This window comes from Ambystoma mexicanum, chromosome 11 (genome assembly GCF_040938575.1).
Source record: "Ambystoma mexicanum isolate Mex_15411 chromosome 11, UKY_AmexF1_1, whole genome shotgun sequence".
NCBI classification, from domain to species: Eukaryota; Metazoa; Chordata; class Amphibia; order Caudata; family Ambystomatidae; genus Ambystoma; species Ambystoma mexicanum.
Window position 1 is genome coordinate 798,193,093 of NC_090934.1, and position 15,292 is coordinate 798,208,384.

Below are 15,292 nucleotides of genomic sequence, written 5' to 3' on the forward strand. Positions count from 1 at the left end.
TTTCAGGAAATCGGGAGTCTTAAAAAGCTTTCTTTTTAAGCAGACAAAAAAACAATATTACAATTCATGTTATATATACCTTGTTTAGTTTAGATGCCAGAGGATCAGCAGCTTCCTTTCTTTGTGTTGTACCCATTGCTGCCAGCAGACTCAGCTGGAACTGGTCTTCTTTAGATGACATTTCATTTTTAGCAGTGAGCTGCATGAAGGAAATGGGATCGTCTGCCTGCACAGTGACACTCCTCTTCTCTGACTCTTTCTAAAATGATAACAGAAAATATGTTAATTCTGTCCAAATTAGGTTTGATAGGTCTCTTCCTTCATGGAACTAGCTAAAGTGAAAATAAGAATTGGCTACAAAACTCATATGCCATATGCCATTTAGGGACAGTGCATTTCCCATTTCCTCCTCCATCCAGTTATTTGATCACACATCCAAAAAGTGCAATTCAGGCCATAGGTACCAGAATGTTGTATGTGCTGTGTTAGGCAAGATTGTATGCAGTACCCTTTGGGTGCACGACAACAACCCTGACCTCCTTGTAATAGGAACCCATCCTTTGGTATAAGTCTGTACTACACAGGTTGGTAGCGTGTTGAGCAGCCAGGCTTATCTCAAGAGGTGTCAATGTGAGCTGTAGGGGAGTTACACAGATTCACAGTGACAAGTATTCAAATGACAATGCATTACTTACCGTAAAAGCATTTCTGATGGTTGTATCTGCTTAGATTCACATGCTGTGCATAGTCCGACATCCAGTAGTCACTGCGGAGTATTGCATTTTGTTTTTCGTAGTTGAAAAGGGTACGTCGACAAGGCGTGTCTGTAACACTATCCCTATAGTGACGTGCAGTGTACCCACAACCCCTCACGCGTCGAGGTCCCTCCGTTTGTATTTTTTCTGCCCTGAGGGAGCCTTCTATACATGAGCGAGTACAGAAAAGAGAGAGAGATGTAGAAAGATGTCTATGTTCCTTCCATCCGAGCGGGGAGGAAGGGTGGGCGCATGTGAATCTAAGCAGATACAACCAAGAAATGCTTTTACGGTAAGTAATGCATTGTCTTCTGATGTTTGTTAATCTGCTTAGAATCACATGCTGTGCATAGACTAGCAAGCAGTACCCGGAGTTGGAGGTGGGTTGTGAGAAGGAACAGTAGAGAAAAGATGTCTTAATACTGCTTGTCCCACCTGGGAATCGGATCTAGAGTGACCATCTAGACAGTAGTGTTTTGCAAAGGTGTGTACAGAACTCCAGGTTGCCGCTTTGCAAATGGACTCAAGGGGAACGTTTGCAATGAATGCTATGGATGCCCCAGTGCCTCGAGTAGAGTGTGCTCTTGGCTTGAAGGGTAGTTCTCTCTTAGCAAGAGTGTAACCGAGAGTGATGCATTGAACAATCCCATCTAGATATAGGACTTTGAGACTGCATCTCCTTCTCTTCCTGCTGCCACCGAGAGAAAGAACTGATTAGTCTCTCAGTGGCCTAGTTCTTTCCATATAAAACATGACAGCTCTGCGCACATCAAGTGTATGCAGGCTCTTTTCTCCCAAATTGGAAGGGTTTTGAAGGAACGTTGGTAGTTCTATTGACTGGTTGACATGGAATTTCGATATGAATTTCGGTGCAAACCTTCGGTGTGTGCGTAGAACCACCTTATCTTTGTGAACTGTTACGAAGGGATCTAGAATAGAAGAACAAGTTACTTCTTACCTTGTAACGTTCTTTCGACGGGATGTTCCTCCGACGTATTCCTCATCTTAGATATATCCTTCCAGCTCTGCTGGCCTCGGAAACATTTTTCTCCAGAGGGCGCTGCGCGTCGACGTCCCTCGAGTCGATGACCCTCGACAGCCGCCGTATCGACGCTCAACGTCATCTTGCCTATAAAGGCTGCGCGCAGCGTCCGTTGCTCAGTTCCGTTTTGTAGCCCACAGTATTACTGTCTGGACTAGACTAATCACCCTGAAGGAGCGTAAGCTGCAACAACAAGGGAAGTAGAACTGCGGGGATGGATGGGAGGGTCGATGAGGAATACGTCGGAGGAACATCCCGTCGAAAGAACGTTACAAGGTAAGAAGTAACTTGTTCTTCGAAGGGATTGTGTCCTCCGACGTATTCCTCATCTTAGATAGGCTCCCATAGCAGTATTCTATATTTGGAGGAGGGAGTACTGACTTCACGCTGTCTTCTATTGATGAATAGAATGTAGTACAGCCCTTCCAAACCTAGTCTCTTGACTAGAGGAGGAATCCAGATTGTAAAAACGTGTAAAGGTATGGACAGACGACCATGTAGCGGCCGCACATATGTCTTTAATCGGCACGCCTCTTTTGAGGGCTGATGAAGCTGCAATACCTCTGGTCGAATGAGCCCTAAGGTTTTGAGGGGGCTCTTTCCCTGCCAGTTTATAACATTCCAGAATGGCTAGAATGATCCATCTGGAAATGGTCTGCTTAGTTATTGGTAACCCCAGCTTGTGACCTGTGTAGCCTACAAATAGCTGGTCTGCCTGTCTTATCCTGGCTAGTCTACTAATATAAAAACTTAAAACCCTCCTAGGGTCTAGTCTGTGTAACCTCTCTTCCTCTTTCCCCGGGTGAGGAGGAGGATAGAAAGATGGTAGGGTAATCTTCTGAGAGATATGGAATTCAGAGACTACCTTTGGGAGGAAATTAGGCTTCACTTGCAGGACAACTTTGTCTTTGTGAAAGATTGTATGAGGGGGTTTACAAGAAAGAGCTTGTAATTCGCTCACCCTTCTAGCAGATGTAAGTGCTATTAATAAAACAGTTTTAAGGGTAAGGAATCTTAACGAACAAGAATGGAGAGGTTCGAAAGGTGTACCCATCAGGAAAGTTAATACCAAGTTTAAATCCCATAGGGGAACTTGGAATGGTCTTGGGGGATAAACATTGGTTAACCCCTTTAGAAACTGTATTACCAAGGGTAATTTGAAATAGGATGGTTCCTCCGCAGTACGCTTAAAGATAGATAGCGCTGCGAGATAGCCCTTAATGGTGCCAACTTGAAGGCCTGAATTTGCTAAATATAGTAGGAAGGACAAAACCATTGGTGTACCACATGAAAATGGGTTGATATTCTGTTCTCTACACCAGCTGCAAAATCTGTTCCAACGGCAGCGGTATAAAGATTTTGTTGCTGGCCTCCTTGCCGAAAGCAACACCTCCATAACATCATCAGGGAGGTCCCAATCCTTGTACCTCATCCGTTCAGAAGCCAAGCGTGAAGGTTGAGGGTTTTGATGTCTGGATGGAGAACCTGACCTCCCTTCTGTGAGAGTAGGTTCTCTCTGAGAGGAAGTCGAATTGGAGGGCAGATGGACAAGTCTAGAAGGTCCGGGTACCACGTTCTCCTGGCCCAATCCGGGGCAATTAGGATCATGGTTCGCCGGAATATTCTCAACCTCCTGATCATTTGAGGAATGACAGGGACCGGTGGGAACGCGTACAGAAGCGGAAACTCCCAGTCCACTATGAACGCGTCTCCCAGAGCTCCTCTCGGAGGAAATTCCCTTGAGCAGAACAGGTCGCATTTCCTGTTTAGGCTGGTGGCGAACAGATCTACCTGAGGGGTTCCCCAAAGGGTGAAGATCTCTTGAAGGACTTCCTGAGCTAGCTCCCACTCGTGGGAGACTGTGTTCTGCCTGCTCAGAGCGTCCGCTGTCAAGTTCTTCTCTCCGGCTAGGTGAACTGCCGATAGAGAGATTCCTTCTTGGATTGCCCAAAACCAGAGCTGCATCGCCTCTCTGCACAGGAGTAGTGATCCTACGCCTCCTCTTTTGTTGAGGTAATGCATGGCCACCGTGTTGTCCGTCATTATCAGGACGTTCTTCCCTTGTACAACTGGCAGGAAAGCCTTCAACGCAAGTTTGATGGCTCTCAGCTCTAACAGGTTGATGTGTAGTCTGGACTCCGATGGAGACCAACGACCGCTGATGGTCAAGTCGTTGGCGTGGGCTCCCCACCCCGTGAGTGAGGCATCCGTGACTACTGTTATCTCCGGCCAGGGTTGCCAAAACTGTTCTCCTTTCAGAATGTTCTCCTGACAGGCCCACCACTGAAGGTCTCGAGCCACCCTGCCGGGAACCTGAAGAAGATTTGTCATTCTCCCTGAGAATTGTGACCACTGAGTCCTCAGTGCCCACTGGAGGGATCTCATTCTCAGGCGAGCCTCTGGCACAAGGAAAATGCAGGATGCCATGAGGCCTAGCAACCTCAAAAAGTCGAAAGCTGGGAGACGTTGGGCATGTTGGAACTTGGTAACCATCTGTAGAATATCTTGAGCCCTCACCTCTGGTGGCGAGGCTTTTCCCAGGGAAGTATCCAGGATCGCTCCTATGAACTGGAGTCTCTGCGATGGTATCATTTGAGACTTCTTTAAATTGAGGGAGAAGCCCAGCTTGTGAAGGGAGTAGCACACATGATTTAGCTGGATCTGAGCTTGCTCCGGAGAAACAGCTCTGATCAGCCAATCGTCCAGGTAGGGGTAGACGTGAATCCCTTCCCTCCTTAGACTTGCAGCCACTACCGACATTAACTTGGTGAAGACCCTCGGGGCGGAGGTCAGCCCAAAAGGCAGTACTCGAAATTGATAGTGAGAGTTGCCAATTGCGAACCTCAGGTATTTCCTGTGTTTGAGATGGATAGGCACATGGAAATAAGCGTCCTGAAGGTCCAGAGATACCAACCAATCCTGAAACTGAAGGGCCTGGAGGATCTGAGAAAGAGTGACCATCTTGAATTTGTCTTTCCTGAGGAATTTGTTCAATTCTCGCAAGTCCAAGATGGGTCTCAGTCCTCCGTCTTTCTTTGGAATGAGAAAGTAAGGGGAGTACCAGCCCTTGTTCCTCTCCGCTACAGGTACCGGTTCTATGGCACCTTTCTCTAGCAGGTCTATAATTTCCTGCAAGAGGAGCGGATCTGGAGCTTTCTGAGAGCTGATCCCCGGTGGATGACTCTGAGGAATACGTAGGAAAGGTAGGCAGTAACCTTGGGCAACTGTTTCCAATGCCCAAGCATCTGACGTGATAGCCTGCCATTCCGCCAGATGTTGAGTCAACCTGCCTCCTACAGGTGTCCTGTGAGGGAAGTCCTCAGAGTGGTTTTGGGGCGGCTGATGCAGATGCCGAAGGTAAAGAGGCACCTGCTGTTGCTGCGGCTTTAGAATATCTACCCCGTCCACCTCGGGTAGTCCTTCTTTGACCCCTTTGAGCCGGTCGTCCTCTACCTCTTCCGAATGAGGAGTAGAAGCGAAAGGACTTGCCCCTCGCAGAGGTTCCTGTTGGACGAAAAGGAGTCTGACGGATTGCAGCTCCTAGGGATTTTGCTGCTGCTTTTGAAGTTTGCAGTTTCTCTAAACTGTCATCCGCCTTTTTCCCGAACAAAGAAGAGCCATCAAATGGCATGTTCAAGAGCCTGGCTTGCACATCTGGGGCAAAACCCGACTTTCTCAACCAAGCGAACCGCCTGGTTGATGTACTTGCCGCCATTGCTCTGCTGATACTGTCAGCCGAATCAATGCCCGTCTGGAGGGATTCGCACATAGCGTCTTTACCGTCCTGTATAATATTCAGGAACGCATCCCTTTCTTCTCCCTCCGGGATGCAGTCAGCCGCTGTAGAAGCACACTCCCAAAGTGTATGGCTGAACCTAGCAAGGGTGCAAGTAGCATTAACAGACTTTAACGCCATGCTACATGCTGAAAAGACTTTCTTAGCCATAGCATCATATTTTTTATCGTCCCTGTCCTGTGGGACAGTAGGATAAGCCGTCTTGACGTCGGTAGAGGATGCTGCTTGTACCACCAGACTTTCTGGGGATGGATGTTTAGACAAGAACTCTGGGTCAGTGGAAGATACCCTGTACTTTGCAGACAGTTTCTTATTTACTGCTGGTATTACATCTGGGGTTTCCCAGTTTGTCATGATCTTTCTCTGAAGAGCTTTATGAAAGGGCACCACTCGATCCTCTTGTGGGCCTTTGTCAAGAATATCCGTGAGGTCATCTTGCTGGAAAGATTGTGAAGGTGTAGACCACCCCATGAACTCTGTAATCCTGGCCATTAAGGCTCTGTAGGGGGTTTCAGCATGCTCCCCCGGGTCTGGCTTAGCAAAATCCACCTCAGGGGAAGTGTCTAACCCACTTGCCTCATGTAAAGAATCATGAAGATCCTTTAATCTGCGTTCTTCAGAGGAAAATTCCTCTCTCACTGGGGTTACAGGTCCCTGTAACTCAAATGTGTCTTGTTCGGACAAATCACCCTCTTCTAAAATTGAGGATATAGTTCTCAATTGTTCTGAACTAATAAAGGGAGTAAATCCCATTTCCAAGGCAGAGGGTGCTGAACTTGTCATTATTGGCCTCGAAAACGTCGATGTCGTCGACGTCGAAGGCTTCGAGCGTGGCGTCGAAAACAGAGGTGGAGGCCTCGAGGACCTCGACAGAATTGGAATTTTACTCGACAATATCGACGCCATCGACGTCGAGGGCCTGGGGATCGTCACTGGATGTGTGGTCACCGTGACTTTTCTCGGCGTCGACGCCGGTGTCGAGGCCGGCGTCGAGTCGACAGACCTGTGTGTCGAAGGTCCCCTCGACAACGGCGTCGAAGACCTCGACGTCAACGGAACCTTCGTCGACGGCGTCGACGGAACCTTCGAGGAAGGTTTGGAGGTCATGGTCCTACTCGAGGGTTCGAGACGCGCTCGAGAGGTTTCTTTCGCCGGGTACTGCGACTCGCGGCGTTTTTGACCTTCGGGTCTTTCGACCAGAGCATCGCTCTCGGCAGTCTTCGAGGGGGTCGAGGCCGCTTTCTCGAAGACGCTCATCATATTTTTTCTGAATTCCTCCCATTCAGCCGGGGAACTATGTTTCGTGGGGCAAGGGATTCTTTTTGGCGAAACAGAGGAAGAGGAAGACGGAGAAGGGGATCTTCGACGTCTCCTCTTCGAGTGTTTCGATCTCGAGGAGTGATGAGACCCACTCCGAGACCTGGAGCGTGAATGGTGACGAGGAGACGAATGTCTCGACTTCGTCGAAGAAGAAGAAGCTTTAAAAGTCTTACCTTTCTCCAGCTTCCCCCTACGCTCCTTCAGGGCCTTAGCTGTCATGGACATACAGTCCTCGCACTCCGAACAATGGTGTTCGGCTCCCAAGCACCACAGACAATTTCTGTGAGGATCGGTTAACGACATCTTTTTCCCACAATCTCGACATTTTTTGAAGACGGATCGAGGAGTCGTCGGTTCCGACGAGGAAGCCATCGAGTACGGTATCGAATAACTCGAGGTAAATAGTACTAAGAACTGAGCAACGGTATTCCGAGGCACCGAGTAGCGCGGAAAAACGGAACTGAGCAACAGACGCTGCGCGCGGCCTTTATAGGCAAGATGACGTCGAGCGTCGATACGGCGGCTGTCGAGGGTCATCGACTCGAGGGACGTCGACGCGCAGCGCCCTCTGGAGAAAAAATTTTCTGAGGCCAGCAGAGCTGGAAGGATATATCTAAGATGAGGAATACGTCGGAGGACACAATCCCTTCGAAAGAGCCTGTAGTTCACTTACTCTCCTAATGGAGGTGATAGCCATTAGGAAATCAGTCTTAAGAGTGAGGTCCTTAAGAGTTGCCTTGTGCATGGGTCCAAAGGTTGAGCCCATGAGCCTGGTAAGCACCACATTAAGGTCCCAGCCGGGAGCTGGGTTTGCTATCGGAGGGTGTATTCTCTTTACCCCCTCCATGAAGGCTTTGATAACTGGGACTTTCCACCATGACACCTTAAGTTGAGAGGTGGTGTATGCAGAAAGTGCCGCTAGATGAACTTTAATAGAATTGAACACTAGACCCAAGTCCAGTAAATGGGTCAGGTAAACGACAATTTGTGTGGGAGAGCAGTGGACTCGGTTGATGCTCTTACCTCTACACCAGATGACAAATCTCTTCCACTTGCTAGAATAGCAGTGGTGAGTGTTGGGTTTTCTTGCTTCTCTGAGAATGTCCATGCATCTCTGAGGGAGTTGTAAATGGCTACATTCTATGACCTCAGGAGCCAGGCTGCTAAGTTCATGTTCTGTGGGCATGGGTGTAGTGTCTTGCCCTTGTCCTGTGACAGCAAGTTGTACGGGCAGGGCAGTTTCACTGGTGGGGACAAGGACATCTCCATCAGGTGCGCAAACCATGGTTGGCAGGCCCACATCGGGGCTATCAGTATCATGGTGACTATTTCCTGGTGCATCTTGTGCACCATCTTGTTCCGCAGAGGAGTCGGGGGGAAAAGCGTAAATAAATTTCCCTGACCATGGTATCCAGAGACCGTCCCCCTTGGAGCAGTTCTGTGGGTATCTGGAGCCGTAATCTAGGAATTGTGAGTTCTCCAGAGTTGCGAACAGGTCTATTTCTGGGAAGCCCCATTGTGTGAAGACGTCGAAGACGATGTCTTCGTGTAACTGCCATTCGTACTCTGAGGGCAGAGGGAAGTCTCTGCTGAGTTTGTCTGCTAGCAGATTGAGTTCCCCTGGTACATGTTGTGATAATAGGAACATGTGTCAGAGCCCACTTCCAGATGTTCTGGGACAGCTTGGACAGTCCTGGAGAGTGAGTGCTCCCTTGCTTGTTGAGGTAGTACATGGCTGTGGTGCTGTCCGTGAGGACCATCACTGTCTTTCCTTGTAGGTGTGTCTGGAAGGCTTTTAGTGCCTTGAACACCGCGAGTAGCTCTAATAAGTTTATGTGCTTGGAAGTTACGCTCGGAGTCCAAACTCTGTGAGCAGTCTGATGGGATAGGTGAGCCCCCCATTCTGTGAGGGATGCGTCTGTGGTTAGAGTGGCTTCCTCTGCTGGGGTGGCGAATGGTTTCCCTATTAACAGGTTTTCCTTCGACCACCACCGTAGCGAGAGAACCAAGGCCTGCGAGACCACCACTAGATCGTCCCATTGTCCTCTGGCCTGACACCACTGGCTGTTGAGCCACTCTTGCATTGGGCGCATGCGCAGGTGCGTGTGAGGTACCAAATAAATACATTACGCCATCATTCCTCGCCAGCGCATTGCTTTGCCTACCGTCACCTCTCGACCGGCCACATATTGAGGGATCTGAAACAGCATATTTTGGACCCTCTCGTTGGAGGGGAAGACAAGGCCGTCCTTTGTTCGAATTAGAGCACCTAGGAATTGTTTGATTTGGCTAGGGTCTAAGCTGGACTTCTTCTCGTTGATGGAGAAGCCCAGTTGGAACAAAAGGTCTACTGTCTTCTGGGTGTTTGAGAAGCATGTCTCTTATGACTCCCCTGTTATGAGCCAATCGTCGAGGTAAGGGTATACCGGTATGGACAACCTGCGCAGGTGGGCCGCTGCCACTGCCAGTACCTTTGTGAATACCCTCGGTGCAGACGCTATGCCGAAGGGTAGCACTCTGAACTGGTAGTGTTTGCCTTCTATCATGAACCTGAGGTATTTTCTGTGCGCTGGCAACATCAAAATATGAAAGTATGCATATTTCATGTCTAGTGTTGTCATGTAGTCCCCCTGAGATAGCAGGGGAATTACCTCCTGTAATGTTACCATACAAAGTTTTTGTGGTTTTACAAATTTGTTCGCTGGGCGCAGATCTAGTACAGGGCGCATGGTTAGGTCCTTTTTGGGTACAAGGAAATACACTGAATAAATACCTTCCATTACCTGAGATAGGGGCACGAGCTCTATTGCTCCTTTCTGTAGCAGCTGTTCTACTTCTTGCAGGAGGATGACGAGGTGTTCTGGTGACAGGCGTTGTCCCCTTGGAGGTCTGTAGGTGGGGGACCGATTGAACTCTATACAGTACCCGTGGGCTACGGTTGACAATACCCACCGGTCTGTTATTCCCTCGATGTTATCCGGCCCCCAACCGGAGACGCATGGGAGGGGACCCGAACCTTCGGGTCATTTGGTGTTACTTGCGGAGGTGCCTCTGGGGCTGGAGCCCCGGCCTCTGCCCTTGCCACGGCGTTGTCCTCTTTGGTTATACTGGTTACCGGTACCCTGATTAAAGGGCAAGTTGCCTGCAGTGTAATGCTGTTGCTGCTGCTGCTGCTGTTGGCGTTGGCCACAAAAAAAGCGCTTGTTCCCAAATCCCTGCTTGTTTGGAGGCTTTGAGATTTGGTCTAAGGTCTTTATGGTGTCGAATTCTTTCTTCGCATTTTCCAGTGCGTCGTCCACTGCCCTTCCAAAGAGATTTGACTCTATTGGCTTATTAATGAGTGACGCCTGCGTTTCTACCTTGAAACCGGAATTGCGAAGCTAGACGTGACGCTTCAGAAGAATTCCCAGCACCAAAGAACGGCCAGCAGTTTCTGCCGCATCAAGAGTGTTCTTAATGATGCTCTGGTTGACCAGAGCTCCTTCTGTAACTGTAGCCAATAAGCGAGTTCTTAGAGGTTCAGGGGCTTCTTCGATGTCCTGCTTAAGCTTTCCCCATTGAGCATCAGCCTAGCTTGCCAATAATGTATTATTATTGGCAATCCTAATTGAAAATGCTGCCGAGGCGGAAATTCTTTTGCCCAAGGCATAAAGCTTTTTCCCTTCTTTATCTGGGGGTGCCTCGCTGGTTGACAGTGGAACCCCAGCCCTCTTCCTTGTGTTAGTCACCACTAAGGAGTCTGGGACTGAGTGACCCCCGATATATAATGGGTCTGACTGAGAGGGTGAGAACAATTTCTCGATTCTTGGATTGACCCCTCTTACCAGCACGGGGGTGGACAGCGATGGGGTGAGTCGTCTCTTAGCCGAGGCGAGGATAGGAATAGTTTGATTCGTGGGAGGTTTTTCTTTAATAATCCTTTCGACGAAATCAGTATCTGGGGTGACCTCCCCAGTTTCAACTTCAAAATGCGCTGCTGTCTTCCTCAATAGCGCATTGAAGGTGGGCTGATCGTCTACTGGAGATGGGTTCCTGACCGGTGTGGTCTGAGGAGAAGAAATGTCTATAATGTCGGGTTCTATAGACCCTGATGGCGGCTGCCAGGGCTGTGAGCCACCTTCACCTGGGTCCTCCTCGTAGCCCTCCTCACCTATGTTAGTGTCATCATGAAAACCTTCTTTCTCTTGTTGGTCTTCATTATTCACAAACTCATCCTCTTCCTGGAAGTGAGAGTCCTCTTCAGTGAGGTCGTAAGAGTTCATGTCTTTCTGTAGGGGGTTAAAGAGCTTCGGGTATTTAGCCCATGGCCCCTCCTGGAGTACCTCCCTTGGCCTCTTGGGTGTCCTATTTTCTGGGACGGCCATGAACCTGTCTAGCTTGTCCATACATGACTGGAACCTCTCTACAGACCAGTAAGGTAGGCCAGAGCGGTCTGGGTGTGAAAAGGGAGTTTCCTCTCCCGGTAGTTGCTTATTTCTGTCCCATAGCGTCGAAGATAGAGTCCCTTCGCCTTCTGGGAAACCTTCTCGCTGGCTAGGGTCTTCTGTCGATGGTGGAACTGTCCCACCCTACCCTCCGGCGACCTCTGCGTTTCTTTGGCCTTGTGAGCGGTTTTCGACGTGTCACCTGCCGTCCGTCTCTGGCCGTTTTTAGAAGCTATACGCGCGAGGCTTTCGGCGATCAGCTTCTCCGTAGAGGGATCGCTCGCCATCGCGCTAGGCAGTGGCGAGTCTTTACTGGCAACGTACGCACTCTTGCGAGGCGCGTCGCCTGAGGATTTGCGGTTAGCGCCCTTATTTACAGAAAGCCCAGTCGCCGGTCGCGGAAGCGGTGGCGGGGAGGGCTTGCGACCCTTACGGTCGGCGGAAGACGCCGGTGGACCCGACGCCTCCGTTGACGCTATGGCTCCCTTCGTCTTTGACGAATGCGTGCCGTGGGGTATGTGCTTATGTGTTTTTCTGTGTTCGTCCTTGTCGCCGGGGTGTTCATCCCCATAAGCGGGGCGTGAGCCGGGCTTGTCGGGGACGGACGAGGAGGAGCGGGAACGCTCCTTCGAGAGGTCTACAACCTCTGTTGTGGAGGCCGTGTAATCACTGTCCTCATCACATTCGGCGGCAGCTGGCAAGGAGTCAGACCTAGACATCGCATAGGCTGCCCACCTTTTGACCCTGCGGTCCTTTAAAGTTTTGGGTTTAAGTAATTTACAGGCCGCACAGCCGTCCTCTTTGTGATCGAGGGGCAAGCAACGGTTACACCGTTTGTGCTTGTCCTTCCAGGTAAACTTGCCCTTGCAACGCGGGCAAAACCTAAAGGGCGTCCTCTCCATAGCTGAGGGCATGAAATGTGATTACGACCTTGAAAGAGAGGGAGGGGAAAGAGAAAGGAATTCTCAGAGTGAAACAAAGAAATGACCAACAACCCCACTCTCCCTACTGTGTTAGGCCGGCGAGGCCAGGCCACGTGTTCGGCAGCGCCGAAGAACCTCCTCCGCTCGTCCCTCCGTCGAAGATCTTGCTCAGCGGAGAACAGCTTGGCAGCTACGTCGAGGGAGGGATCTATGTGATAGATAATAATAAACGACCAAGGGTCGAGGAAATGATTTCGCAATGTCTCTTGAGGGGCTCCGCATAAAGGCGACCAATAACTGGGTGGAAAAAAACAATCTGAGGGACCTCGACGCGTGAGGGGTTGTGGGTACACTGCACGTCACTATAGGGATAGTGTTACAGACACGCCTTGTCGACGTCCCCTTTTCGACTACGAAAAACAAAATGCAATACTCTGCAGTGACCACTGGATGTCGGACTATGCACAGCATGTGATTCTAAGCAGATTAACAAACATCAGAAAAACTCTTACACACAAGGTTTCATGATGAAACAATTTATCTGCATGTTTAGTATCTAGAGATCTGGCACAGACGGTATTGCTATACATCTGGTTGGTATGCGTGGCAATGGCGGGGGCCAGCCGTTTACAGGATAAATACAGACAAATCTTTTGATCTATAAACCTTGATAGTGTTGGCTGGTTGCCGGAATATCGGTCTTGGTGTGGGGAGTCATTGACTCAGAGTGTCTGTTTCACACAAGTGGGACACCTCGGAGCGCGTAGCACCATGTCTATTGCTGCCATATAATGGACACAAACAATAGTAAAACAAAGCTCAAGCTAATATCAGCCACCACAGTTGTGACTAGACGCACAAGCATGACGTTGACTGCAGCGGCTCGTCTGCCTGGGTTGTCTGATACAGATGAAGATATTATTGAATGCGCGCAAGCTTGTTCCTTGGAAGGGGGAGGGGATCAAAGCTTAAGTAATGATGGCGTACCTGAATCTTCCCAATGTTTATTTGGAGATGGGGGAAACAACATAAATGACATCTGTGACATGAACTCCAGCTTTATGTACGCCAACGCACCACCACAATTTTGCATGGGTGAAATCACCCTGCTAGGTCTTTCACAACACCTGCTCATGATAACTGAAGAAGATGGCGGTCATCAGACTAATGGTGGCAGTCATACGTTTAGTGATACTGAAGAACCAAGACATGCTAACTTAAATGGGATGATGTTTTTGAAATTAAAAAAACATTCAAGACTTCTGAACGAAATAGTCTTGGCTCTAACAGCCCTGCCAGAGCTGTGTCGTACGATGATGGCCGATTGGTGCGATGTTTCAAGAATGAATGCAGAGTCTGGAGAAAACCCTAAAACCATTGATAATTACCCATTGGTAACGGTAGTCCAGCCAAAGGTTGTGGGCAGGGAATCCATTATAGTAATCGATTCTACTATCTCGCCTCAGAATGGTGACCTATGTCCATCACCCAATCCAATTGCAAAATCAGTGACAAATGTGGTTGAAGTACCTATAGTAAGCTAAACTCCTGATCCAAGAGACAAAAATATCCAAGAAAAGAGAGGAAACTAAGACGGAAAAGAAATTTGTCCCTGAACAAGGGTACTTATATGTCGTTGCGCAAGTTCATGCGGGGGATGGACTTGCGTGAGGCCATTTCAGAATACCAAGTAGCAAATGAAGAATCTCAAGTAAAATCACGTGAAAGGCCTAATGCCACTAAAACTCAAAAAGGGTGTAAGCCTGTGTCACACCTCACAATCGTTACTGACTCCAACACTCAAAAGGAGTATTCAGATGGGACCAGCAGGCTGACAGATGACCTAAAACAGAAAGAAGTCTCAGACAGGATAGACAGGAACCTAAAAATTATGAAACGGGATGTAGCTGATATATTTGATATATTTAAGAACCCTGATGCTGTGTCGCGAGCCAACACCCCCTCTCCCACTCTTCAGTGGATCCTGGAACAAAAGCATTGCCCAAAATCTTTAGTGAACAACCGATAATTTTTGTGGATTACCTACAACATTCACAGGGCTCCGGACAGGTACCAAAGATCCTGGTCAAGAACGGTTCCTTGGGGAACTCCGACAGAGCAATAGTAGATCAAAATCAGAGTGACACCAGGGACAAAATCCCTGCCGCAACGAAGCAAGCAGAGACAGGTACAGGTGAGCCTCTGGTGGGGTTAACGGAACAATCACGGAGTACCATAATTGAAAATATAATAAATAAGAACATTCAAAATGGGCATATAGATTCACCTGCAAAAGAACTCCCAATACCTCCACATGATGAAGGAGCTGCCAACCCCTTCCTGAAACATAAGGAAACATCTGAAATCAAACACATTACACAGGCGGCTAATGACTCACTGGGCAGGACCAAGGCAGGATTTGATCAAGGCTGGAACACGTCAAACAGTATATTCCAAATCCCCTAGCTCCACTCATGCCAAGGCTCCAGTAGGACATCTGAGGGACCCGGCCTTTCCCAAAGAGCCCAGCCTAATCATATATTATGTATTTGAGGGTGGTGGACCTAGAGCTCTTAACAGGCCGTACATCTTAAGCCTGTTAGAGACATTCCAGAATTAAGTCTGATAAACTCCTCTGACATACAACTTGTGGACTTCATACATAACTACTGCTTCGACTATGTATGGCTAATCATCACCTACCCTCAGGTCAGAGCTCTTCTTTTAAAAGAAGTAGGTTCCCTGCAAACAAAAGGGGTTTGATATTGTTCCTTTTAAAGATTCAATCTATAAAAAAAAACTTAAAATATGAGTTACAAGTCCGCGAAGGTGGTATGGAAGGTAAAACGGAGGTATCCCCCGCTCAAAATGAAGGGGAATTAATGATAAATGAGGCGAAGCCCTGTCTGAAAGATAGGCAGGAATGCCGGTGGTTGGCCTCATCTCTGCGTGAATCAATAGAACTAAAACAGGCACATAAACCCCTTTAGCAAACAGATTCTCTTCCAACTGGTGTCCTGGAATACAAGGGG

At 48.7% G+C, this 15,292-nt stretch overlaps 1 protein-coding gene across 1 annotated transcript in view; it reads right to left on the reverse strand.

The window, feature by feature from the left end:
• COPB1 (COPI coat complex subunit beta 1) overlaps nt 1-15,292 on the reverse strand; it is an 821,662-nt gene that overhangs the window by 170,898 nt on the left and 635,472 nt on the right. Inside the window, exon 16 of the mRNA XM_069623734.1 lies at nt 80-259. Within this exon, the coding sequence (XP_069479835.1) occupies nt 80-259 (180 nt within the window). The remainder of the gene's footprint in view (nt 1-79; nt 260-15,292) is intronic.